The sequence below is a fragment of the Dasypus novemcinctus genome, chromosome 2 (assembly GCF_030445035.2).
Source record: "Dasypus novemcinctus isolate mDasNov1 chromosome 2, mDasNov1.1.hap2, whole genome shotgun sequence".
In the NCBI taxonomy this organism is placed as follows: Eukaryota; Metazoa; Chordata; class Mammalia; order Cingulata; family Dasypodidae; genus Dasypus; species Dasypus novemcinctus.
The window spans coordinates 143,954,663-143,980,319 of NC_080674.1; the positions used below are offsets into that span (position 1 = coordinate 143,954,663).

General features: G+C 41.3%; 1 protein-coding gene across 1 annotated transcript in view; it reads right to left on the reverse strand.

Annotated features, from left to right (window-relative positions):
- The window catches only part of TRPC7 (transient receptor potential cation channel subfamily C member 7), a 158,265-nt gene that overhangs the window by 35,532 nt on the left and 97,076 nt on the right, over positions 1-25,657 (reverse strand). The window contains exons 4-6 of the mRNA XM_004467395.3: positions 17,353-17,517; positions 8,994-9,210; positions 2,147-2,380 (exon numbers count right to left, since the gene is read on the reverse strand). Coding sequence (XP_004467452.1) covers positions 2,147-2,380; positions 8,994-9,210; positions 17,353-17,517 — 616 coding nt within the window. The remainder of the gene's footprint in view (positions 1-2,146; positions 2,381-8,993; positions 9,211-17,352; positions 17,518-25,657) is intronic.

Sequence of the window (25,657 nt, forward strand, 5' to 3'; positions counted from 1 at the left end):
GAGCACTCTAAAATACATGTGGAAATATAATAAAATTATAGACTCTATGCTGTTTTCATCGAGGCTCATAACTCCGTAGTCCACGAAAGACAAATGGGAAAAAATGATGTATTTTCCAAGATATCTGTTGCTCTCTATGGATAAATGACTCAATTAGATAACATGAAATAGGATTGGGCTTCTTGAAAAAGACACCAAAAAGGAATTTCTTCTTTCTGCCACTTTTAATTTATCATCTTAAACCTCAGCTGTAATAATAAAAACCACTCCTGTAATCTGTTAAGGTAGTTTTTGGCTGTCATCAGGACTTGGTGACCAGGTCATATCCTTTGGTGGAAAATATTCTACTAACTTGGACTAGCTTGTACGAGTTTTGATGAATGTGAAGAAAACTGCACTATGATGATTCAGACAGCTCCGAGACATTTTCTTGGAGCTGTTTCAATGAAAAAAAAAATTCTCCTTTAGCACCCCAAAAATTGGGATCCGCCCACCTATTGCTGTAGAGGTTTGAAGAGTTTCGGCTGGCCACAAGAGGGCGCACTTCATCCATAACTGGAACACAAGGGACCAGACTCCTTCCAAGGGCACAGTATATACCACGCATCAAGTGCGGGAATGCTCCATGCTTTAGGTTGGGTGAGACTTAATAAACCCCATGAAAAGAACAGAAGTCACTGGTGGGCAATACTGCAGCTTGGATCATGGCATTAAGAGAAGTATCCAACACAATAACAAGATTGTCTCAGGTTTTCCCGATGAACCCCTAGCAGCAAGAAGAGAAAATATACAAGCCCATTTTGCTTTAAGAAAGTCTGAATTTGCTAAAGCAACAAAGGGTGGATAATTTGTAATGCTCCAGAACTCCCCACTTCACAATTTACATGTAACACAATCTGTGTTGTAAAAATTTGACTTACATTGAAAATGGGCAGCAACTCAATTTTTGAGTTAAGCAGCCAACTGTCCATAGGTCATTGCTGTACCTGACCATGAAGATCTGTGGTCACAGGAGTCATGTGGCTTCATCATTTGCACTCAAACTTTTTATAATGTAGCAGCTACTACTGATGTGTGCCTACCAAGTGTTCAAATATCTACTGATCCTTTTCCCCCCTCATTTTTCTCTTTCAGTACAGAAAGTACAGTGTTTGAGGAAGGAAATGACCCAAGATGTAATAGTGATAATAACTGTTACCTTCTAGCATTTAATATTTTCAAAACATAGTACACAACTCTTTATTATATACTATCTTATTTAATCCTCAAAACAAGTGTTCTGATATGTTTTATTTTCATTTTACATGTGAGGCTCAGAAAAGTTAGGTAAACAAGATCTCACAGTAGTAAGCTGCAGAACTAGGATGTGAATCCAGACCTAACTTCAAAGTCCAGGGACACAACCACTATGCCATTCTGTAGGATTTTCATTCACATATTGCCAGGATTTTCTGACATCCAAGGTAATCCCTGTATTTCAGTGAATACCATGAGCCCGGCCATGAAAATTTGTAAATTGTGATGACAAAGACCCCTTTTGCAGGGCTATTTCAAAGAATGGCTTTTATATGTGTAAAATGTCTATGCAGTTTCTGGCATATAGCAGGTCCTCAATAAAGGGATGCTATAACTATTGTTGTTATGTCTAAAGTTCTGACCTACTACATTGAAATGTATGGCCACTTGGTTTGAAAGAATTAAGGCATCTCCTAAGAACCAATTTTGTCAAAGAAAAGAAACTTTGACCTGGGAAAATAGGATTTATGTTTGCACATAAAACAAAAAAAAACACAGGATTCCTATAAAGAAGGAAAATTCTGGTATATACATATCCTCTGGTACTTGTGGATGTACATCAGAAACAAGACATATTCTAAAAAGAAAAAAAAAAAAAAAGAAAATTCCACAAAACGCTTCACGAGACTTTCCCAAACCAACCCTCGATTCTAACATAAAAAGATCAATTTCTCATAGTCACTAATTGCACATTCTCCTTTGTTGGTTATACTGCCAGGATCAGGACTTCCGTAGAGTTTCTGAGTTGTCAGGAGAGGACCATCCTCTGCCTGACTGGTCACAGACTGCAAAACCTCACGCCCACAAGTACGCGCATAGAGAGGGGGTCGGAGAGGCGCCTCCGACTCACCGTAGGTGAAGTACGCCACTTCCGGGGGAAGTGAAACGTTGTGCAGGGTGTCGACCTGCACGTGTTGGTCCACGTACAGTTGAGCCTCGCTGGCCTTCAGAAAGGCCATGAACCTCGCTGTGAAGGAGGCCACGAAGATGGACAGCATCCCGAAATCCAGTAGGTTCCACAGATGCAGCACGTATTCCCGTGGCCCCTCTTCCCAGATTTCTTTGCATTCGGACCAAATCATTCCTGTGGAGGAAAGAGAAGTTCAGATTTATTTTTCAGTTCCCTTGGCCTTCGTGGCCACATGGGGGAACTAGGGTACAAATGTAAGTTCTTCTTGCTGAAGCCATTGATAGCCAAGGGCAAAGGGAAATGTTGCTTTAAAGGCAAGTTCAGAACCAAAAAATCTCAAAGGCCAGAATATATTTCCCTCTGCTTCCAGATAAACGATCTCTGGAAATGATCAGAGAGTTCTCATCATTTGATAGATTATTGGAGCTAATGTAAGAGAAAGACAGTGGCTGATGTTTATGCACATTAAGAACTGGAAGGTCTAAAAGAATGATCTGATTCTAAAATATAAGGGAGCTGAGATTCGGGAGTAAGAAAGCTTTCTGAAAGCTTTGCATTTGATCTGGAAAATTCTACTCTACAGATTAGACTACTTTTCTCTATATTTCTAGGACTTAAAATGAGCATTAGTTTCATGGTTTTTGTCTTACTCTCGTGACTTATTGGACTTCCAAGACATGTGCTTATTATTACTAACTATTACCTATTAAAAAAGTGTTACTAGTTCTCTCATCCCACCCCTAAACCCGCCCTGTGAAGTAGTCTGAGTTTACAGTTTGGTGTGTATCTTTTTATACCTGTCCTGTCCGGTAAGGCAGCCACTAGTCACAAGTGAATACATAGCACTTGAAATGTGGCCAGTCCGAATTGAGAGGTGCCTTAAGGGTAAAATGCTCACCAGATTTTGAAGACTTAGCACAAAAAGGAATGTAACATACCTCATTATTTTTTTTACATCAATTACACGTTAAAATATTTTGGATACATTGGGTTCAATGAAGTATATTGTCAAAATTTAGTTTCTCCTTTTTCTTTTTATAATGTGGCTACTAGAAAATCTAAAATTACATGTGTGACTTACATTTGGGGCTTGCATTATGTTTCTTTTGAATAGTTCTATTTTGTACCTTTATTTTCATTGATAATTAAAAGTAAACTCATTTAAATTATTAAAATTTGGGGAGCAGTTGTGGCTCAAGCAGTTGGGTGCCTGTGGGAAGGTCCCAGGTTGGATTCCCAGTGCCTCCTAAAATCAAACAAACAAAAAACAAGTGAATAGGTGAAAGGGCCAACTCAGGGAGGCAATGTGGCTCAGTGCTTAAGCGCTGGCTTCTTGCATGCAGAGGCCCAGGTTCAATCCCTGAAACCTCAAAAAAAACCCCAAACCAATCTAAAACCTAACCATTCGCTAACAATAACAATTTGAAACTTAATACATGGTAATAGTGCTCTGACTATTTTATGTATATTAACTCCCTTACATCTTTGCAACAAACCTAGGAAGTGTTTCTATTATCTAAAATTTGCAGCTAGTAAAATAGGCAAAGAGAGTTGTAATGTTCCCAGCCAGGAAGCAGGAGATTTGGAATTTGAACCCAGAAGGTTTGGCCCTAGAGTTCATGCTCTGGACCACTATGCTCTTCTGCCTCTCTGGGAAATAAAATTTAGTTTAAAACAATAATATGTAGAAAAGACTTGAACATTTTGTAAATGGCCTCACAGGGCCTTACATCTACTCAAAGCTGAGAATGATTTGTTGCAAAACCATCCCACTCTACGGTATACCATGGTAAAAGAATCACTAAGTGGTCCCATTCCAACTTACTGATCACAGACAAATAATATCTTCTGACTTTCTAAGTGGCTCAAATTTCAATTTCCACCACACAGAGAGACTGCTCAAAGTGTATGTCTGGCCTGTGCCAGAAATAATACATCCTAAGCCGACCTCCCCATCTCACCCACCTTCACAGTCCCACCATTGTCCAATCCCTCTGTGTTATTAACATCCCTGACTCCTTGGGCTTTCACTGTGGATCCCCTGTCACCCCAGGTATGCTCTGGTCAGCTCTCAGATCTTTCTTGCCTTTCAGTTATCAACTCCGTCCTATCATGGTCACTTCCATCTTCAGACACCAGCAGTCTATTCCCCAGAACACCAGGATGAAGTCAGACTTCAAAGCAAGGCTGTCAGACCTTCCCATGATCTCCTGCTATTTCCATACATTCTGTATATCCAGCAAGGCAGCTCCACCAAAGAGTCCCACAACAGTCATGTCCTTAAGCATTTGCTTGCGTTCCTTCTTTTCCCTCCCCCAGACCTCCAACCCAAGCCTACTGACATATCCCACATTATAATCCAGTGGGCTTTGTGGACCTAGTTGCCAATAAAGCTGGGAGTCGAGGATGATGCTGAGAGCAGACAGATGGTCATAGGCAGTCTGTCCTGGCCACAGCATGACTGACGTTATCACAGCCACATCTGGCTGCATTTGAGTGACAAGCTGATCACTTCTACTCCTCTGGGACTCTGCCCAGGGATTGTTTTTTTTTTTTTTTTTAATTTTTAAATTTATTTTTTAAAAATATTACATTCAAAAAATATGAGGTCCCATTCAACCCCACCGCCCCCTCCCCACCACTCCCCCCACAGCAACACTCTCTCCCATCATCATATCACATCCATTGCATTTGGTAAGTATATCTCTGGGCATCGCTGCAACTCATGTTCAATGGTACACATCATAGCCCATACTCTCCCACGTTCCATCCAGTGGGCCCTGGGAGGATCTACAATGTCTGGTAATTGTCCCTGAAGCACCATCCAGGGCAACTCCAAGTCCCGAAAACGCCTCCACATCTCATCTCTTCCTCCCATTCCCCACACCCAGTAGCCACCATGGCCACTTTTCCCACACCAATGCCACATTTTCTCTGTGGTCCTTTGATTGGTTGTGTTCATTGCACATCTCTGTCAAGAGGAGGCTTAGATTCCACATGGATACTGGATGCAATCCTCCTGCTTTCAGTTGTAGGCACTCTAGGCTCCATGGTGTGGTGGTTGACATTCTTCAACTGCATGTTAGCTGAGTGGGGTAAGTCCAATAAATCAGAGTGTAGGAGTTGAAGTCTGTTCAGGCTCAGGGCCTAGCTATCATATTGTCAGTCCAGAGATTCAAATCCCCTAGATATATCTTAAACCCCAGCACCAACTACAATTCCAGTCAAGTAGCATGAAAGTCTTGTGAAAAGAGATCCCATCTGTGTCCAGCTCCATCATGCAGAAACACCAGCTCCAAAGAAGGGCCAACTGACATGGCAGTGAACCCCATCTGCCATGACCATAGAACCTGTGGGTCTCTTTAGCCCTCAAAAGAACCAATACCTGGGGTTGTATCTACTTTATCTGTCTCTGAGACTCTGCTCAGGTGTGCATAAGGGCAATCCTTCTGACAACCTCCAGACTCTTTTTTTAGAGACTCATAGCCATATAAACTCATTTCTCCTTTCCATTTCCCCCTTACATTAGGTCAAACAGCATTTTAAACTCCTGTTATTATATGTAGACAGGGATATTCTGCTGGTCCGCATTGAACATTTAATTCAAGGTCATTTTCTAGTTGCATCATCAGCTGGTACTTGGTAGTGATCCCTCGGTGCCAGGGAGGCTCATCCCCAGGTGTCATGTCCCACGCTGGGGGGAATGCATTGCATTTACATGCTGAGTTTGGCTTTGAGATTGGCCACATTTGAGTAACATGAAGGCTGTCAGGAGGAAACTCCTAGGCACAGTGCTGCTCTAGGCCTTGTTCTTATTTCAGGCGTATAGGCTCACAAGCATAGTTATTAGTTGGACCCTCATTCCTTCCTGGTCCTTACCGTTGCACCTGGGGGACTGCTGCTGTTCCCCTAGGGACCACGACAGAGCACCCCCGGCCAGGAACCTAGTACCCCCCCCAGCTGTTGTTTTTAATTGTTGCCACTATGAGTATATCCAAACATTACCATGTGCCCTGGACATATGCCCTGTATCCAGGGATTGTTTTAATCAGAACTTTCCCTCTTGGGATGAAAATGGCCCATCAGAGGAAAGAAGTTGTAACTAAATGTTTTTCTAAGGAGAAAAGAATTTGAGAGCATCTTTTTAGAAAATAATCATGTATTTGTTTGATGAAACAGACTTCCAGATCTGCACATCTGTGTCAACTTGTAGTCCTACAATAAGAAATACCCCAAAACATTGCAGGTTCATTTGCAACATCCCTCTCCCTAGTGCCTTTTTTTTTTGTTTTTCTTAAAGCCACATTTCCCAAAAGTACCCCACCAAAATTAGGTGATAATAAAGTGAAGCAATCATTTTCTTAACATTGAAATGTACTTTCATCTATGCCTATTTAAATAGGTACTTAAAAAATGTTATTAGAAAAACCATCAGTGGTGGAATAAAGTAATGTTTGTTGCTTCCCTCTACTTCCAAATTAAAATTCCTAATATCTTAGTAGAGCTTCTTTTAGCTGGACACTAGGAGAATCACAGGTAGTAGCTTTAGAGTAATAACACTGACCTTGATTCACATAGCCCTGGTTTCAGTTCTAGCTTGTCTACTTACTAGCTGTATAACCTTGAATAAGTTGCTTGATTTGCTCTGAACCTCAGAATCTATATTTATAAAATGAATGAATTGGGGTTTTGAGGTAACTTCAAGCACTAAAGGCTCTATGAATCTATGGAATGCAAATTATTTACAGAAAATTGACTTTTCTGACCTGCTCATTGGGCATTGCAAATTACTTCTTCCATGGACAGATGCCCACGTCAGTCTTCCTAGATTTAAGTGTTAACTCACCCGGACTAATTTAAATTATTTCAAGGCTGTAAGTAAAAGTAGCATGGGCCCAAGGGTTTGAGCAGCAGGAATGCTTAATGGAAAGAGAAATGTGTGAAATTAAGTATTTTACTGAGTGAAATTAGGCCCCCTACTTCCAGGGTGCCAAGGGTAGTTCAGAATTCTACATCCAAGCTGAGCGCCAAGGTCTTTTGCCTCCAGTGTGACAATCAGAGGGGTATTTAGAGCCCAGAAGCTTAGAGGGTAAGGATGCTGGGTACTTGAGCCTCCTTCAGGCAAAATCTCCTTCACTTAGGGATGCTGGCACTCTGAGGACAAGGTCACCAATAATTTACTGGGGTGATTGGCAGAGGACCGGCTAGAAGTACAGGAATGCCTGGGAGCTGGGGGTGGGGAGGAACAGCTTTATTTGGGTAATGGCTTGTAGGCTGCAGAGATTTAGCTTGAGAGCTCGAAAGGCTAGTCCACTCCCATCCCTACTTCAGATCTATTCAGAAGGGATCTCCCTTCAGATTCCTGTGAGACTTAAATATATGCACATTCTTTCTGTGATCAAGGCCCCCAGGACTTCCTCTACCCTGTCCTAGGGACTACAACAGATCAGCTTTCAGGGACAAAGCAAACTCACTCTGCAAGAAACCCCAAAGTCTCCAACTTTAGTACCAATGATTCCATTAAGCTTTCCTGTCCTCACCATTTGGATCAAACCATTCTTCTCATATCCACCTGCCTATTTAGAGACCATATTCCCAATTGTTCTCAGTTTGGGCATCTTCAGGGGTTCAACTCTTGTAGCTTTCTTAGGCTATATAATTTAATTAGCGCAGGCCAGGTTTTGGGTTACTTTTTCAAGTATTTGTTGTTTTGTGGTTTTGTTGATTGATGGCACGGACACTCTGACCCTGAATATAGTTTGACTTCATGTTTGAGAACATAGACATAAATATTATATCAATATTGAATTTCTTTCAAGAAAGCAAAATATGGGGTGAATATCATTAGACCAATTTAATTAATTGATCAAATCTTGATACTACATAGTTAATTTTTTTTGTCTTTTCTAATTTCAGTTTTGTTTGATCTAGAATATTCCCAAATTGAAACCTTTCAGATATAAATCTTACATGTATTGATCAGGTTTTGCTTATATAGAATTATCACTGATAATAGTTTTTGAAATTTTTCATTTTTTTCCAACCAAGGCTAATTTTACCAATCAGTTTTGCAGTTTAGAAAAAACTATAACACATTTTGCCATGTACAATTTTAGCCATTGCCAGTTTTATTTTATTTTGCTTATTCCTACTAGTAATAGTTCTTATGAACTTGATAAAAGAGAGATCACTTTCCTTAGATAATCTGTGAGAAAATTGGGAACTGCTTCCTTGGGATATTCCAGTAGCAGGACTTGGCAGCACAAAAAAACACTGCAAAGAGGTATTTCACAGCTTTTTAGTGCTTTTATTAACACAAATAATGAAAAAATTTACTGCCCTAGCTCTGTATACTTATTATCTCAAAAGTTCTACTACATTTCAGTATTCAATGATAGCAAAAAATATCTTAAGCTATTCAATTTAAAAATTTTCTTTTTCAGACATTGGTTTCCTAATGACTTCTAGTAGACTATTTTTAAATGATCAAAATGCTATGTTTTCCTACACAAAAGCACTTTAAAGTCACTTTCTATATATAAAATGAAATATATTAAAAAAATTTCTCCCTAAGTATTTCCTTTCAAAATTGGGATTTCTATTATGGATCTGTGCATCTTATACACTAACACATATGGAAATTAACTTTGACTTTCTTGTTGGTCATCCGCTTACCGTTTTGTTAGCCAAGTGTCCACTCGAGGAGAGGAAGAAGCAAGAAACAGAGTATAATACTGTTCTATTATAATTAGGGAAGAGAGAATAAAAGCTAAAGTGACTTGCTTACCTAAAACCCACTTCATGATTAGCATTTCTGTCCAGGAAAACTGCGTGGTTTTCACTCTGAAGATCTGTTTTGGGTAGTCTGTGAAGGTTTCGTTTGGTAGAGTTTTGACACCTTCAAAGCGGTCTGATGCGTTCACAACTAGCAATCCCAAGAATATTGTGAAAGAAACTGCATGGGCTACAAACTTCATGAAAGGGCTCCTCAGGGTCCGTCCTAGCTGGAAGCAAAATATGTATAAGACATGTTAAACTTGCAGCCCCTGGATGGTTGCAGTTTTCTCTTTAAAGAATTGCTTTTGCCAAAAGTTTAACTAAAGCATTCTCCTTCTTGGAGAGAAACTGCTAACTGAATACCAGGACATTTTCTCTTTGTACTTTTTTGTTAGCTCCTGCCTGATGAAATCTCACTTCTATTGTTCTCAAGTTTTCCTGTTTAGAGGACTTAGTGGAAGTGGTTAAGAGAAAAGAATGCAGTGCAGTGATATAGTCATCACATTACATTTGATGCATAACATCTTCAACCAGATGGATATGCATTTTATGCCCTTCAAATATGGGAATAACATCTGTCTCAATAAAGTTTGGAATTTAAAAAGTTTTATTCTTTGGATATGCCCTGTTGCTCTTTTATCCATTTTCTTGAGTCTTATGGTTAGATTGTTTTCAACCTTTCTTGTATTATGGTAAAATTATTTAAACCTATACATTTCTCTCTCAGTACTGCACTAGCTGTGTTCCATAAACTTTGACATGTCATATTTTCAGTGATATTCAATTATAAATATTTTGTAATTTCTCTTTTGATTTAATATTTATGTTAGGGTTCTTTACTAATATGTTGCTAGTTTCTAGACATATATGACTTTCTTCTGCTTTTAAAAGTTCTAATTTTATTGCAGCAGTAACTTATGGAGCATAACCTCATATGATTCAACTCTGAAATTTATTGAGTTGTCCTGTGGCCTAGTACATGGTTAAAATTTGTGTGACTGTTCCAGGTGAACCTGAAATGATCCAAAAGATGCCTTTGTTATGGAACAACTATTGGTCATATCTTCTCTAGCTCATAGCATGCCATCCACAGGTCACTTAGATCTTTGAGGACTCAATCGGGGGATCACAGTGGGACTCTGCTGCCACTCTGTTGATGGACTCACTTGGGCCTTTTCCAGGTCACCGTTATTGCTATTGCCTAAGTGCCAATTCTTACCCCTCTGCCAGGTATACTAATAAAATGAGAACAAAGAGGGAACCTTTTCTGAAGCTCACTTCCTTTTCCAGTGCGGATGTTCAGTAGTAACTAGTGACTGATAAATTGATGTTCCCATTTTGCCTCATTTAGGAGTCCTAGATTGAAAGGTAGTTCAGGAGATTGATCCTGATAAATGTGGATCCAGGTAAAATGTCCTTTCCCTAATTGTTACTATGTTTAACATTTATAAATTAGATGGTTCGATAATGCTCTTTTAATATGCCCTATGGTAATTATCCACTTTAATTATTCTAATTATAGTGTAACATGATTTATTATGATTTAATGCCATAGAACTCACCTACGTAAATAAAGGTAGTTTTTATTTTTCTTAAAATCTTCCATCTTTGGTCAAGTCATTGGGAATCCCTGAGTGTGCTAGAAAAATACTTATTTGGGTTTTCCTGCAATGTCAGTTTGTCATATAACAGTAGAATAACTTCAGAAATGGAAAAAAAAAAAGATATTTACCTGGAAACTATGGGGCCCACAAGAATCTTTTATTGATGACATTTCTATGTAATGTTTAATTTTATTATGTTTACTTTTATTGTTTGCAAAAATATGGACTGAACTTTATTTTTGGCAATCAGTAGATGTGGAGAATTCAGAATGTGGAGATTAAATATAAGGACAAATAAATATTGTACATAAATACAGTAAATATGACATTAAATTGGGTCCCATTGATGTAGATGATATAAAATTGCTAGTTGGAATTTGATAACAATTTAGCTGACTGTCTTGGCACCTTGGAGCCCATTTTCTAACCAGGACCTTGGGATATCTTGGTATAGCCAAGAAACATCGTGAAAAAGGCATCCATTGTTTCCTGTCACTGTGTCCTGACTGGCATGGTGGTGAGGGAAGATGGAGGATGACCACAGGGAAGGGAGCATTCCGTGAGAAGGGAGACTGAGGAGAGAGCAAGGCATACCAGGTGCTGTGTGTCCCAGCAGGGTCACAGAAATCTCAGAAAAAGATTGGGGCTGAGATCTACTCAGCTCTTAAGAGACTGTTGGCTCGTCTTCCCTTATCCTTTATCTGTGGGCTCCTGGTCTTTCAGTGACCACCTGGATAAGGATGTGGGGTCCCTTTCATCTTCTCATCCAAATTAGGTACTTGACTGTGGGAATCTGCACACAACTGTACCCAAGCTTCCTGTAGAATTCCCCAGAAGACCTGATTTGAGGAGTTTAATGTTCTTTTTATTACCTCCAAGTTTTTAGTTTCCTCATAGAAGATGGGTCTATAAAAATTATTATACCTACTTCAAACTATATGAAAAAAACCCTTATAAGGCCATGCAGTGATTTGGAAAGTTATCTTGGGCTCAGTTCCCACTTGATCTAGGTTTAGGGAGCCAAAGTGAGGTTAGTAATTTATGCTCTTTTCCTATTCTTCTGGGCTTGAATGTAGCTTTTTAATTGGGAAAACTTTGATAATGGTCAAATGAGGTCAAATCATTTCAGTGGTTTTCTTTGTGTGTGTGTGTGTAACACTCCCTATTTGATTCACAAAGATCATTTTTTGAAGCAAATTATACTTGGGGAGAACTTTTTCCCTACAAAATGCCATTAGGTGAGCTAAGATAAAGGAGAAAAGTCAACCAATATTTGCCATCAGCTCTTAACTAGGGAACCATGAAAGCTGTTCAGGTAGCAGATTCAGGTGTAAAAAGAGATGATAGTGCTTTGGAAGACATAAGCTTTGGTCCACTCTGCTGGGAGTGAAGAACTGGTGAGTCTGAAAACATGGGCTAAAGCACCTCTATCACTACTTTGACCTTATGAGAACATAGAGGAAATCCAGGCTTCTAGAATCTAAGTCTCTGGCTCTCCCCAAACTACCTGGGTGCCATGTGAATGTAGGAACAACTAAATAGTGCCACTGAATTAGCTCTGAACAAATTACATTTGTGGAGGCTCAGGGGAGGGGACTCGCGTTTATGGGTTGACACACCTGTGTATTCATACCATTGGGTTCTTAGCAGTAACCACAAGTATAAGCACCTGACTTGGACCTGGTGTCCTGTGGGTGCCCACATCCTAACGAGGTAGTCCTGTGACCGCAACTGCGGTGGATAATGCAGGGAGTGTTTCCACCGTCTCCTTCCAGCCTTGTACCATCATGGTCCCCCTCACCAAATGCGACCCTCACTCTTCAGGTACCTGTGGGTCTCAAGCAAGGGCTCACTTTACAATTTAGAAAACTGGATGGGGCAAACTTTGGATCAAACATTCCATAAAAAGACATGCACGTCTTCAAAGCAAGAATGCTCTCAATTGTTAGAGAAATCCTGGTTAAATTTTCATAGTCCTAAAAATGCTCTCCCCAAGAATCTTACTCAAAACATCCAATGTAGAGTCAGGAATCTCCCCTGGTTTTGGCAGGGGGTTCACTAGGTATCTAAATAAAGATGTTCTTAGAATACACTCTAAGTTCAACTCTGTCTCAGGGGTTGAAGAGGTGCTGAGTGAAGATGGGATTTCCAAGCCAGGGCCTCCAAGGAAAGATGAGGAATGGGTAGAGTTTGTCATGTTGTGGTTTTGACTCCTGCCTTCTAGAAAAATCCTGCCAAGTCCAAAGATCTGAATCAAGTCCACTCTAAAGTCAATTAGTCAGCAGCCAAGATATTTTCTTCGGCATTGAAGACTATAATGCTGCTGACCTGAGAGTCAGGAAGTGCAGTGGTTAAGCTCCATGGCTTTTTGGCAAGTTATGTCATCCCTTTGTGTCTCAATTTCTTCATCTGAAAAATAGGTATAATAATCATACCAGCACATAGGATTGATATACGGAATAAATGATGCAATATGCATGAAGTACTTAGAACAGTGCCTGGCACATAGTAAGCACTTAATGTGTGACACTGGAAAGAACATAGGGAATTACCCTAAGGGGAAACTGAAAGAAACAATACTGATTTTTGAAAAACTTATATACAAGGGTTCACACAGGGGTTCCCACGCAGAATCCTTATGTATTTATGCCATGAGCCTGCCTAGGTTGCTGTCTTTGAGCAACATGATGTACTGGAAGTGATGGAGATCAAACAAATTATGAGAGTTTATATGTCCCTCAAAGTTGGTAAGTTCTCTAGTCTGGAGAGACACAGGTTAAAAACTCTGGAAGGTACATAGATGGAGAGATGAGAGAGAAGGTTACAGGACTCAGACTGGATTAATTGCATAAGTGATCAGCTTTATAGCACTCCTCAGTCCTATCTCAGCAGGGTGACAAGTGCTGGACTGTACTCTTGGACTTGGAGGCAGAAGCATTTATATAGTAAGAATTTCGATGCTCTATTTTCTAGCACAAATTCCCTCTCTATGGCAATGCTTCAGAAATTACATCATGGTTTTTCTTAGTATAGTGTAGCTCTCTGGTGGGGATAAATGTGGGGGAAACAGAGGGCTTTGGAGGCACTGTCCTCTCCTGGTTCGTCCCTGGACCACATGATTTGAGAATTTCTGTTTGAAACCATTCCAGCTTATTTTCAGCTCAAAAATTCCAGTGACTTATGCCTTCCTCTTTCTTTTTGTTTGGAGGATGAGGGGAGTGTTGACTAATGCTTGCTATCTTTCAAGCGAGAGCTATGTGGCAGTAAGGACTGATAGATTGCACATTTCCAAGATGTCATGTATGATGCTGAAATGTTTACAGTTCTTTCTGCCTTGTTCTGGGACTAATTTGTAAGGATAATTGAACAATGAAGGTTAACTGGTAATGGGGGAAGTCAGCACCTCCTCTTGCACTTTTATCATTACAGTGTGTGGAGTTCCTCAGCATTTTCATGATGTTGACTTCTGTCCCAGCCTACTTGGTAATAGAGACTCTTGACTGCTATTCTTTCAGTTCTTGAATTTTAACAGGAAAGCACCTAAATTATGAATCAGAATGGAATAGCCAAAGATGGAAAACAGCCTAATTGGACATAAAGGCCCATTGGCATTGGAGCCCTTGTCAAGAGAATAAAGATTCTCCAGGAGAGCATCAATAGAGATAAGATCTTACTGGCCTCCCAGTGGGCCACTGGACCTTAACCATGTTGGTGGTGATAATGAGAAATGATAAACTAAATCACCGTTCTTTTTATTGACACTGACATACCTGTCCCATGTTCTAGGCCTGTAGTTATCTCACCATATCTACACATCTGACATGGTTACCCTGTGCAACCAATGTAATAGTAAACAGCACTTCTGTTGACACCCATAACCTTATCATCTTCTAATTTGACTTTTTTAAGGAACATGCAGAAATATAAATGAGTGAAAAATTGAATTGACAGCCTGAGAATTCAATAGGAAAGATATGATGAGGTCATTTTGGCAGTCTAATCAAGTAATTTTTGTGTCCTGAAGAGTCTCTAAATTAGGATAGCAACCATTAAGAATTAAATGCGCCTTTAAGTTAAACAGGAGTCTGAACATTTGCTAGATGTTGATGGACATTAGCTGGGTTACGAGATTTAGCAGTGATAGTTTATGAATACATTTATTAAAAGAATATCAAGGTCTAAATTTTTTTTGAGAGGAGTGCAGTAATGTCATTAGAACATGGAATCACTGGAATGATGTTTGCATTTTCATGGAATTATCAAATGGCGATAAAGGCAGTGACCCCTGGGGAAAGGACACGAGCACATTAACGAATTTCTCCACTGTGTCACTTCTTTTTGGAGGACACTGTATTCTGGGAATCAGAAGCCTTTAGAAAGAGCTGGTTTGTTTCTTTCCATGGCAGAGCTGACCCTTCTGTAATCCCCAGTAATATTTCTGCCAAACTTGAAAAGCTTTCTTTGTAAATTGTAAAAGGAAAAACTAAAAATATCTTGACTGTTTTATCTGCCCTTCGGCTGTCTCTGAGCAAGTTTGACAAGCACTTTAATGAGGGAATCTTTCCTCATAATGAGAGGTACCAACAGGATTTGTGTCATACCACAGACTAAGACTTGTCACACAGCTCTTGACACTCCCACCACTTCATTGGGCTCAGACTTGGAGCCTGCAACGTCCAGAGATGCAACAAGACCAGCTCATGTTGATCTTCAGAGCTTGGTTTTTCAGTCTTCCTGGAAACCCTGGAGCACCAACTGTCAATCAGACAAGTTGAAGAGAGGAGAAGAAGCCCCAGCCATGGTGTCAAACTCCCTGCAATAATTTCCTTCAGAATGTTCTGGAAGGTTTCTACAGGCCTGACTCTTGTGTCCATAGTGGCATCAACCTTTTGGATTTACTGGGTCCAAGAAAGCCCAGAATTTATCTACCTCTCTACCCCCCCTCCCCCATCACATCTGCATAGTGTTGGCTAAGATTCTTCTTTTCACATTTACATGAAATTAAAAAATTTAATCAGGATTTGGCACATAATCTCTTTCTGAATGTTTTTCCTGGTCACCAGACAGGCAGAGAAAAACCAAGACAATCTGCTAGTGTTGGCTAGACTCACATTCCTAGAAGCTGTCATATTTAGTTTTGCAGCAAAACTAAGAACTGAAGAACCGACAGACTTTTGCCCACCAACTTGTTGTTATTTTAATGGTTTAACAGCCTAGAATTAGTTTGGGGCTCAGAAAGCATAGAGGCAAGCTTTCTTATCCATCAAGGCTCTGGGTGAAGGCAAGGATTTACCTTGCAGTATAGACTAGATAATTCCTACATCAAAACACCTGCCTAAAACCAATGACCTGCTCCCTTCCAGATTCATATCTGGTTAGTTTTTTAACTTACTCTGCTTTTTTCAGCTTATAGTGAAAGAAAAAATTGCTTTTACTTATATATGTATCATTCGGGGAATTCTGAGTTAAAACTCTACGGTGTGAGAGACTTCCATGGAAACAAAATTCTTGATAGAAGGTTGAAGACCTTAAATATTTAGCATGAGGTTTTTTAGTTTTAATACTGTCCTGCAGAGGCAGGAGTTTGTGTCCTGACATTTCTCAGGGACACCCTTCCTACTTTGAGGTAGTCAGCTCATTGCCTGCCTGGTCAGGTGGCCTCACCAGCAGCCCTGAAGTCTTGGGGTCCATCATTCTGGGGTGAGTTCTCTTAGTGGTGTTGACAAGAGGGTGGGTGTAGGTTCACTAATGGTACATTTATTAACTGCTTAGATGACCAAGTTCTCTCTGAGACTACTCTCTGGTAGTTATATTCTTGTACTGAATGTGGATTACCTAAGCTTAAATTCCTGTTTTAATGTATCACTAAGTAAGTGCAGTTTTGGAAAATCATTAATGGCAATCTTTAGCCCAGGAAACATATTTTGAATTTTCTGCATGGTTTGTGATGTGATAGAAGCTAACTCTTGCTGAAGCTGGGGAGACTGCTGGTGCTCCTGTGGCCTTGGCCCACCTGGCTGTGGGGATGGTGCAAGGGGAAGCACCAGCCTGGCACCTGCAGCTTCCACCTTTTCCATGACCAGTGGGCATCAGATGCTGCCTATTCCCTATGAGGAGAAAACCCAGTCCTGCATCCTTTGGAGCGCTCCTCTCTTTCCTTTGCTTTCTTCCTCCTTGTAAACTACTCACAGCCCATGTGGACCAGAACCAGTCAAGGAAGCCAGGGAACGTGGGAAGATGATGAGATGGGTCTGCAGATCCCCAGTGTGAGGTGCATTTGACCATCAGCTTCATCACTTACTAGTTACTTAGTTTCTCTGAGCCTGCTTTATAAAGTATACACGCTGTTATGCAATTGAGGGAGTAAAGTGAGATCTCATGAAAAGGGTTTAGCTAAGAAAAAGTACTCAAATAAATGTTGGCTGTTATGACACTTACTGCTATGGGTTTGGAGGACATGTTTAGGACATTGCATAATCAGAAGAGGAAAATGCCTTTATTTCCTCTCTATTCTGTTCAGATTATGCCTCACATGCTTAAAATTTTCCATTTCAGCTCTCCTCTTTGTTTATAAATGATCGTTGAAAAATCAGATCTTAATATTCTTCCTCTTAGGTGATTTTTCACTTGGTTTGGTAACTCAAGATTATTTTCTTTAAATGTGTGGAAAAGATTAGCTGCTAATTTGAATGAATTTGACTTCAGGCCATACTAAGAAGAGAGAAGAAATAACCGCAAATGACATGCACCTTAAGCAGTCTGTACCTTGCTGCACGGAGCAATCCAATAGGCTATGGCGAGAAAAGGGAGGCCTATGGAGACTCCAAAGACAGCCAGGAATTTCACAGCGATAGACTGTTGACGTAAGCCTGAGAGATTTTCATACCACATGGTAAGCAATTGCTGCTGACAGTTAGGATGAGCAACGAACTGTAAAAACAAAACAAAAACAAAACGCAAACAGGAAAATGGCATCGGTAGCACTTGAACAGTATATGAACTACAAGTAGCTCAGGATCTAATTGCTCCACCTGGGCTGTGGCCTGAGCATTAGAGCCAGTGCAGCTGTGGCAGATCCCTGCTGGGCCCTTCCACCTCAGGGATGCTGGGATTTTTGTGTTGTGGCCACAGTCCTCACAGGATCAGCTGCACAAGTGCTTAGCAAACTGAGGAGGGACAGCCAGCAGCTGGGTAAATGCTTGTCTCCAATTCAGACCATTCATCTGATGGGGGAAACATTTCTGGGCAGAGTTCATTTGGGGGTAACATTGAAGAATGAATGAAGCATGGGCTGAGATTTGAAGTCAGGTGTTTTGAATTTTGTGTTATCATTTATTAGCTGGGTGACTGTGGACCCAGCAGTTACTTAACTGCTCTGAGCCTCAATGTTCTCATCTGCCAAACAGAGCCTATCACGTTGTAGAAGATTAAATGAGAATATGCTAAGTTTCCCCTCTCTTTTCCTATGGAATCTAAGAGAAAATGGTTACAGTGCTTCCAGAGGACTTGCTAGAACTCCTCAATATTTCTCCACTTTCGATCTTGATGGTGTTAGCTTTTTGTGGCATGATGGAGCACTGACACATTGTAAGGCCCATGCAGTAGTTTCCTTCTGGGGTGTGGACTCTGCTCCTCACCATCTCCCTCTCAGAACTGCTTTCCCCTCACACATAGGTTATTAGAGGGACAGCTGGTGGCCAGGTCTGTATTGTGTGACTTTGTCTCCTGGATATGGTTTTCTGGACTACGGGTGGAACCCTGACCTAAGCTGGGCCAATTGGGTTTTCTCTTCTGGGAATTTGGAACTGGGATTGAGAGAGGCAGTCTCTTTATTTACTGAGGAGTTAACCTACGAACTTGGGAGAGCTAGAGAGCCAACTTCCACTGTGTGGACTAAGTAGCAAAACAAGGCAGTTAAAAAGAGCAAGAAAATTGAAGATGGGCAGAGAGGCTGCGGTTGTTCCTGTCTCCTCGGGCCCAGTTCCACTCTGCCTGTGTGGTCCATGGTCCACTTCTACAATCATATACAAAATTTTCTCTTTTGGCTTGATATAACTGGTTGGCTTGAATTGCTGCAGCCAAAGCATGCTTCTTTTCTGTAAACATTTGTTACTATTAATATTTGCCATTTGTTTAGTTGACTGTGAGTCCTGGCTCATGGCAACTGGTAATAGGCAATATTGCAAGTGAGGGTTTTTTTTTTTTTTTTGTAGCATTATTGGATTCATAGCAACACTGTGGTCTTTCCCTCAGAGAACAAGAGCAAAAGATGCTCATCAATCCAGGGAGGAACCCCCAGACCAGCAGGTGATACTATTTCCTCGTCCCTTTCTGACTCAAAACCAAGTGGAGAAAGCAACAGAAAATCATGCAGCTGTTTCAGTAATTCCTGGGACCTGGCCGTAGCATGCCGATCCCAGATTGGGACAGTGGGGATGCAGGTATGGCAGTCATTTTGTTTTTCAACAATCAGCTTTCTACAGGCACTGAAATGGCCCTGCTCTGGAGAAACACACAGTCTGCTCAGAAGGTAGGACACGCACATGAACTAGTGGAAGCCTTCCCGGCTCACCCAGTGACTCCCTGCACCGCTGATGCTTTTCGAAGGCCTCTAGTCCTAATCCCCATCATTAGTTTTTTTGCCGTATATGGGAGAACCCATCCTGTGCTTCCTTTCCTGTCTCCTGTGGACAAGTCAGTACAAGAAGACTGGGCATCAGAGACTGCCTGAGAGAAGTGCTGAGAGGAAGACAGTGGTCCCAACTAAAGCTACCAAGTTACTTGGTCCTCCTCTGAGTGTACCTTTGCTAATTGCCATAGCTGCAGTTCCTCCTCCATAATAAAGCAAGCTTCAAACATGCTATTTATTTATACATAGATTATACTATAATGCTTTCAGAAATAGCTGATAGCTGTGTGTATTAAAGAAACCTAAACGAGTGTTTACTTTTATATGGGCACTTTTTTGTACCCGTGGCAGGCCTTTGATGACAACCTAGTGACATAGAGTTCAGTGTGTATCAAAAATGTTTTTCTCCTGTACTATTGAAGCGCAAAAAGATTTCATCTCAGACCCAAGGAAGATGAGAGTAAATGTGGTACACCAACAGGACACAAAGAAAACTCTATCTAAAAAGGCACACAGCCAGAGAATAAAGGCAGGAAGAACTTGGTGTGGGATGATCTTCAAAAGCAGGGTCAGCGAGGAACTGGTGGAAGAAAAGCTCATGACTACTACAGAATGGGACCTCAGGAAATCATTTGGTCTGGGCTTGTTTTCTTTGGCATCTAGATCACAAAAGAATGGAATGATCATAGGATGGATGTTGTCAAGGGCTCTGCCCAGGCTGTTCCTTCCCCAAACTCTTCTGGACCCGGAGCATGTTATACTTTTAGGGAAGTTTTTCATGGGATGAATTGATGTAACCATTCCGACTTTTCCAGTGATATGATTCACACTCTTCATAGCAGGCAGTTTTGTAATGGGCTGTAACTGAGACTCTGTTAGGTGGATTTATATGGGGCTTAACACCTTCTTAGGAGAAAAGAAATCAAGCTACTCAAAACTGGGATGAAGGTGCTAAGAGAAGTCAAATTGCAAGGAGAAATAGGAGGGGTGTCTTAGACAAAATTCCTTGTGATGGCAAAGGAGGCTGGTGAGATGAGCCTGACTAGAGAACAATACCTGAGGGTTAAGAGGGACCAGAATATGTATAGCTTGAGTCCATCCCAGGTCAACTGTCCTGGTGGCACATTTGTGCCAGCCTTCATGGTTAATGTAACAGTATTTGTACCCAAAGTTAGTTTATGCTGATATATCACCTAAACTTGCTCCTTTGGGACCCTGCTGACAGAATAAGAATATACCACTGGCAGGGCACTCATTGGCATGTTGGCCAAATCTTGGCCCTTGTTTTGCTTTTAATGGGTCCAGAGACTACTATTTTTCCTTTGTATAGCCCTAAAGAAAGCCATCCCCTTTACTCTTTGCTTTATATTCATCCATAAGGAAATGTCTGATTTTTTTTTTAAACGGAGGTACTGGAGATTGAACCCGGTACCTCATACATGTGAAGCAGCTGCTCAGCCACATGGGGAACATCAACCAGCTCCCCATATCTGGTGTTGAGGAGCTAACTGTAAACATTTCTTAACTAGCTATTGCATATTTTTAGGGCTAGTACCTATTAGTAAGACACCGTTTACCACAGGATGTGAGACATTTATTGGTGGGTGGTTAAGCATGTGGACTGCTGCAAGACTGTCTTGAATTTAAATCCTAGCCCTGCTACTTTCTGGCCATGATCTTAGGCCAGTTCTGGACTCTTTACTTGCTTAGCTTTCCTTTTCTGTAAAATGAGGTTAATAATGAGGATTAAGTGAGTTAGTATTTGCAAAGTGCTTAAAATGGTACTGTAACTATTAAGCACTGTTTAAGTATTTGATAAAATAAAGCCCATGACTGTCCTTCCTTTTCCTAGTTTTGCCTTCCTCTCTTCCTTTTGTTTCTCCCTTCCTCCTTACCCCACTCCCTACAGCTCTAGCACCTCCACTTCTTTATTTGTGACCTCCATGTTGTTTCGCCAGACATTTCCTTAATGTGGTAGTGCCTTTGAAAAGGTCCACTGACATATCCCCATTTATGCACTTGAGAGTTTTGGCTGCTTCCTCTCTCTATTGTTGTCTGTCATGATCCTCCAGTGAAGAAATGGCTTGATTCATCCAGGCAGTTAGCTCAAAATGGGCTGGTGTCTGCTAGGGCAGTCAGGGTCACGATCAAGTCTATTCATCATATACCCCAATAGTCATCCCTCTACCTATTTTGGAACCCTCCGTCATTGAGGAGCAGTGGTTACTGAAACTGCAGCAAGTGCTTCTCCTTTTCCCTTAAAGCCTCTCCCCTATCTTAGTAGCCATGAGTTCTGCATTTTGCCCTTTTTAGGGGGAGGGGAAGGAGGACTACATTTTTTTTTCTTTTTTGAGGTACTGGGACCAGGGATTGCCACAGACCTCATATGTGGGAAGCTGGTACTCAACCACTAAGCCACATTGGTTTTCCTGAGTTTGTTTGTTTGCTTGTTGTTCTTTTGTTTTTGTTTTGTTTTTGTATTTAGGAGGCACCAGGGACTGAATCCTGGCCCTTCCATGTGGGAAGCAGGTGCTCAACTGCTTGAGCCGCATCCACTCCCCAAAAGGACAACATTTGAGTTCAAAGGCTTAGAGGCTGTGTAATTTCCATATCCCTTAAGTACAGACTTTTCTCCCTGACAGTAGGTCTCATTTATACAGTAATGAGATGTGGCAGTGAATGATTTGATAAGCTGAAGAATAATTTAGCTGGAGAAAATTTCATAAAATCCAAAGGTTATGGAGAAAATGACTCTCTTTTATATAGATAAACCATCAAAGGCCCTGCTGATGTCCAGTTTGACTGTGGCCAAGCTTTTCTACTTAGCTCATTATCAGCATTTACTTACAGAAATCTTTTCTTCTGACAAATACCTGCATTGACAAAGGGAGTCAGACACTGCAGTAGTCATCTGGTAGCTGTTCCCAGTGTAGACAATCTGAATTAGAATTTTCCTGTTTGGGGCTTCTCATGGGATTGTGTTTATGGTGCTAAAGTTATTCCTTTCCATTTTGTCTTGGAAAAGCTCTCAAGTCAGCAAAGTTAGGGAAGAAGAGAGATGGAGAAGCTGTTTTGTTTGCTAGTTTAATTTGTTTGTTCAATCCATTCGTTCATTTGTTCATTCAACAAGTATTTACTGAGAGACTCTTCCCACCAGGTACTGTGCTCAGCATTGGGGCTACAGAGAGAAATTACAGTTCTTGTCCACATGGCACTCTCAGTTTTGTGCCTCTGGAGGCAGAGGGGGCTTAGTGGTAACATCCTAACAGTTCCTGAGCAGGCCCTCCATGATGGGTGAATGAATGAACTTCAAATGCTCATTGGAACATGGACTATTAGCAGGTGCCCTTGGTATTCTCTCTCCTGGGCTCCTCCTCCTCATTTGTGAGATTTTTCACTGTCAGTTCCAAATCCTTAACATAGCGAGTTTCTTTGCCTTCATTGATACGTTATCCCTTAAGGTGCTCTTCTCTGTACTAGCAGTTAGCAAAGTAGTTAAGTGCACTGGTTCTGAGGTTGGACCACTTAGGGTCAAATCCCAGATCTGCCATTTTCTAGCTGTTTGACCCCAGGAAAGCCACTTCACTGCTCCTAGTTTCATGATCCATGAGAAAGGTAAATGTGCACTGGGCGCTCCATGTATGGCCTGGTGCTTAGTGAGTATCTACAGTGGGCATTGGCGTGACTACTGCTGCTCTCACTTCTAGCCCTCCTCCAGGGCTGGTGGGCTATCTGAATATTTTTTCACCTCTTGCCATTGCTGAGGTTATGCCCTCAGAAGACAGTGATGTGTGGGTGTGGTATTTTTAGAGTTAAACATTCCTAGAGAACTTAGTGTGCTTGGGTGCAGTAAAAAAGAAAGCAGAACTACCACTTTTATTCAGTAGCTGGGCATTGTCACTCTACTTATTGTGTTGATTTCTTTGGCCATGTAGCTCTTGAGTGGCCATCACAAGAGGATAATCCATGATAGTTCTGGGAGGGTGGTGGTGGTTAGTGGTAAGAGAAAGGTGTGGGGCTTAGAGCTTTGAGTGAGGAGCCCATAAAGTCGTACCTCTCTTAAGGAGCCTCTAACCAAGGGTACCAGGCAAAGCAAAAGGTTTGAAAGACACAGCTTTTTATTTGTTGAGGACCTACAATGTGAAGGAACTTTAATTAGATATCTATAATCTTCACTGTAACCCTCAAAAGTGCATTATTGGGGAGCAGATGTACCTCAGTGGTTGAGTGTTTGCTTCCCACTTGTGAAGTCCTGGGTTTGATACCTGACACCTCTGAAAACAACAGCAACAACAACAAACAAGCAAATGAAAAAAACCAACTCGGGGGAGCTGGTGTAGCTACGTGATTGGTCGCTGGCTTCCCATATATGAGGTTCCGGGGCCATTCTTTGGCCCCAGTACTTAAAAAAAAAAAAGTAAAAGAAAAAAAAGGATATTATGTTCATCCTTGCAGTTTAGGAAACAGGCTGGGTCAGATCAAGTTGCCCACAGTCCCTTAGCTAGAATGTGGTGCAATCAGGATTTCAACTCTGGTTCATCTGACTTGGAAGACTTTCTGTTCCACTAAGCTCCTTTTTGAATTTCCTTGATTTGGTTGGCTTTGACTTTAAACTCTTCCTAGTCTTAGTTCCTTGCCATAAATAAAATAATGAAAAGCAAAAATTCATTAAGCACCTACCGTGGATCAGGCAGAGTATGAACATTACCTCATTAAATCCTCACTATACCATGAGGTGGGAGCTATCATTATGCATGTTTTAAAGCTAATGGCATGGTGACTATCACTAGGTAGCAGAAACAGGATTCAAATTCAGATCTGATTCCAGAACAGATATCCTTAACCACTTCACTGTATTGCTTCTCCCAGTCAAAGTTACCTGCATCTCTTCTGGACCAGATCACTGTCTTATTCTGTCAAGCAGGAGAGCAGTTCTTTGAGCCTGTGGATTTCAGATGTGCCATGGAGATACTTGTGTGGTTTTCCTGCCAGAGTTTTGGGTGCCTCCTTTCATCCTCTGGCAGTGGGCTGTGTCTTCTTAGAGAAGACAGTGGATCTCTGACTTCCTTTTCCAAGACAGTAGAAGCTGCTATGTCAAGCCCATGCCCTCTTCATTTGCACTGTTTGGGTTGGATGGAAGGATGGATGCATAGATGAAGGGGATTTTAGTCGGGGAGAAAGGAAGCAAGTGAAAGGGAACAAAAGGAAGGAAAAAGAAGGAGAAGAGAAGAACAGAGCTAAGGAGAGTAGGAGAAAATATTAACAACATGACCTTAAACTGTGCTTCCAACTTGGCTCTACTCTTTTCCTTCCCATCCCTAGTCTCTGACTAAACCACAGCAAAGCTATTCCCAGAGCCTGCCCCAAGTTTTACAATTTCAAGGTATTTCAGACCTGGAATGTCTTCCCACTCATCTCCAGGTCAGTAACTCTCTCTTCCCTGAAGTCTAAGCTCAAGTGAGAATCTTTCTCTCCTCTCATGTAATTCTTTGTTTCTCCCTTTTATCATAGTCATTTGCCTGCATGGTCCTCTGCCACGGAGAGCAACCTCCTCCTTGCAGGCTCCTAAGGTGATTAGTATGGTGTAGAAGAGAGGGTGCTCAGGCAGTGCTGTTTGAATGAGCAAACAGTGCACCCAGGAGTTCTCAGCTGTCAGAATGCAAGCCTGATGCCATTTATAAGACCAGGATGGCCTTCCTCTTCTTCCCTGTGGCAGACTCCCAGCACTTCTGGCCATGTCACCACATCTCGAAGAGGCACATGGATATCAGAGGCTGTAAGTTTTCTTGCTCTTTGGGAGACATGATACATGGATAAATGATTGAATTCATATTTCCACTGAATCTCTTTTCACTGTAGAGATCCCTGGAGACTGTTAAAAACAAATAAAAAGACACACAAAGACTTACCTTAATTCCCAAAGGCAATTGGGCTAGGAGTTTGGAGATCTTACTAAGAAAAATTCGTACCATTATCTGAAGGGGGTGTCCCAAGACATGAGCCAAGAAGGGGGATAGGAATTGGAGTTCAGCTCAAGGGGATTTTTGGCTACACCCCATGTTTCTTTATTTCATATGTACTGTCTCGGCAAGCCCCCAAGGGCCACCTTTTTACAGAACCACCTTCAAAAGTTTACATTGTTTGACCACCTTGGAGTCTGTCCAGTGCTCTCTTCATTGATTGAAGATTCAGTGTGGTTACTGTAGTACCAATGTCTCTCACTTGATTTCACCTTCCTTCTTCCTCTTCACTTGTGCACCTGCAACCCCTACCAACTGTGGTATGCTTCTTGGTTATTCCCGCAGCTGAGGGTCCTGCCAGTCAGCCACTTACTGAACCATTCTGGAAGTCTACCAGCCAGCAAGAGGAGATAGGCACATCTGAAGGCCCTTCACTCCCACAGAGATTTGAATCATCACTGGGTCAGTTGGGTAACTTGGT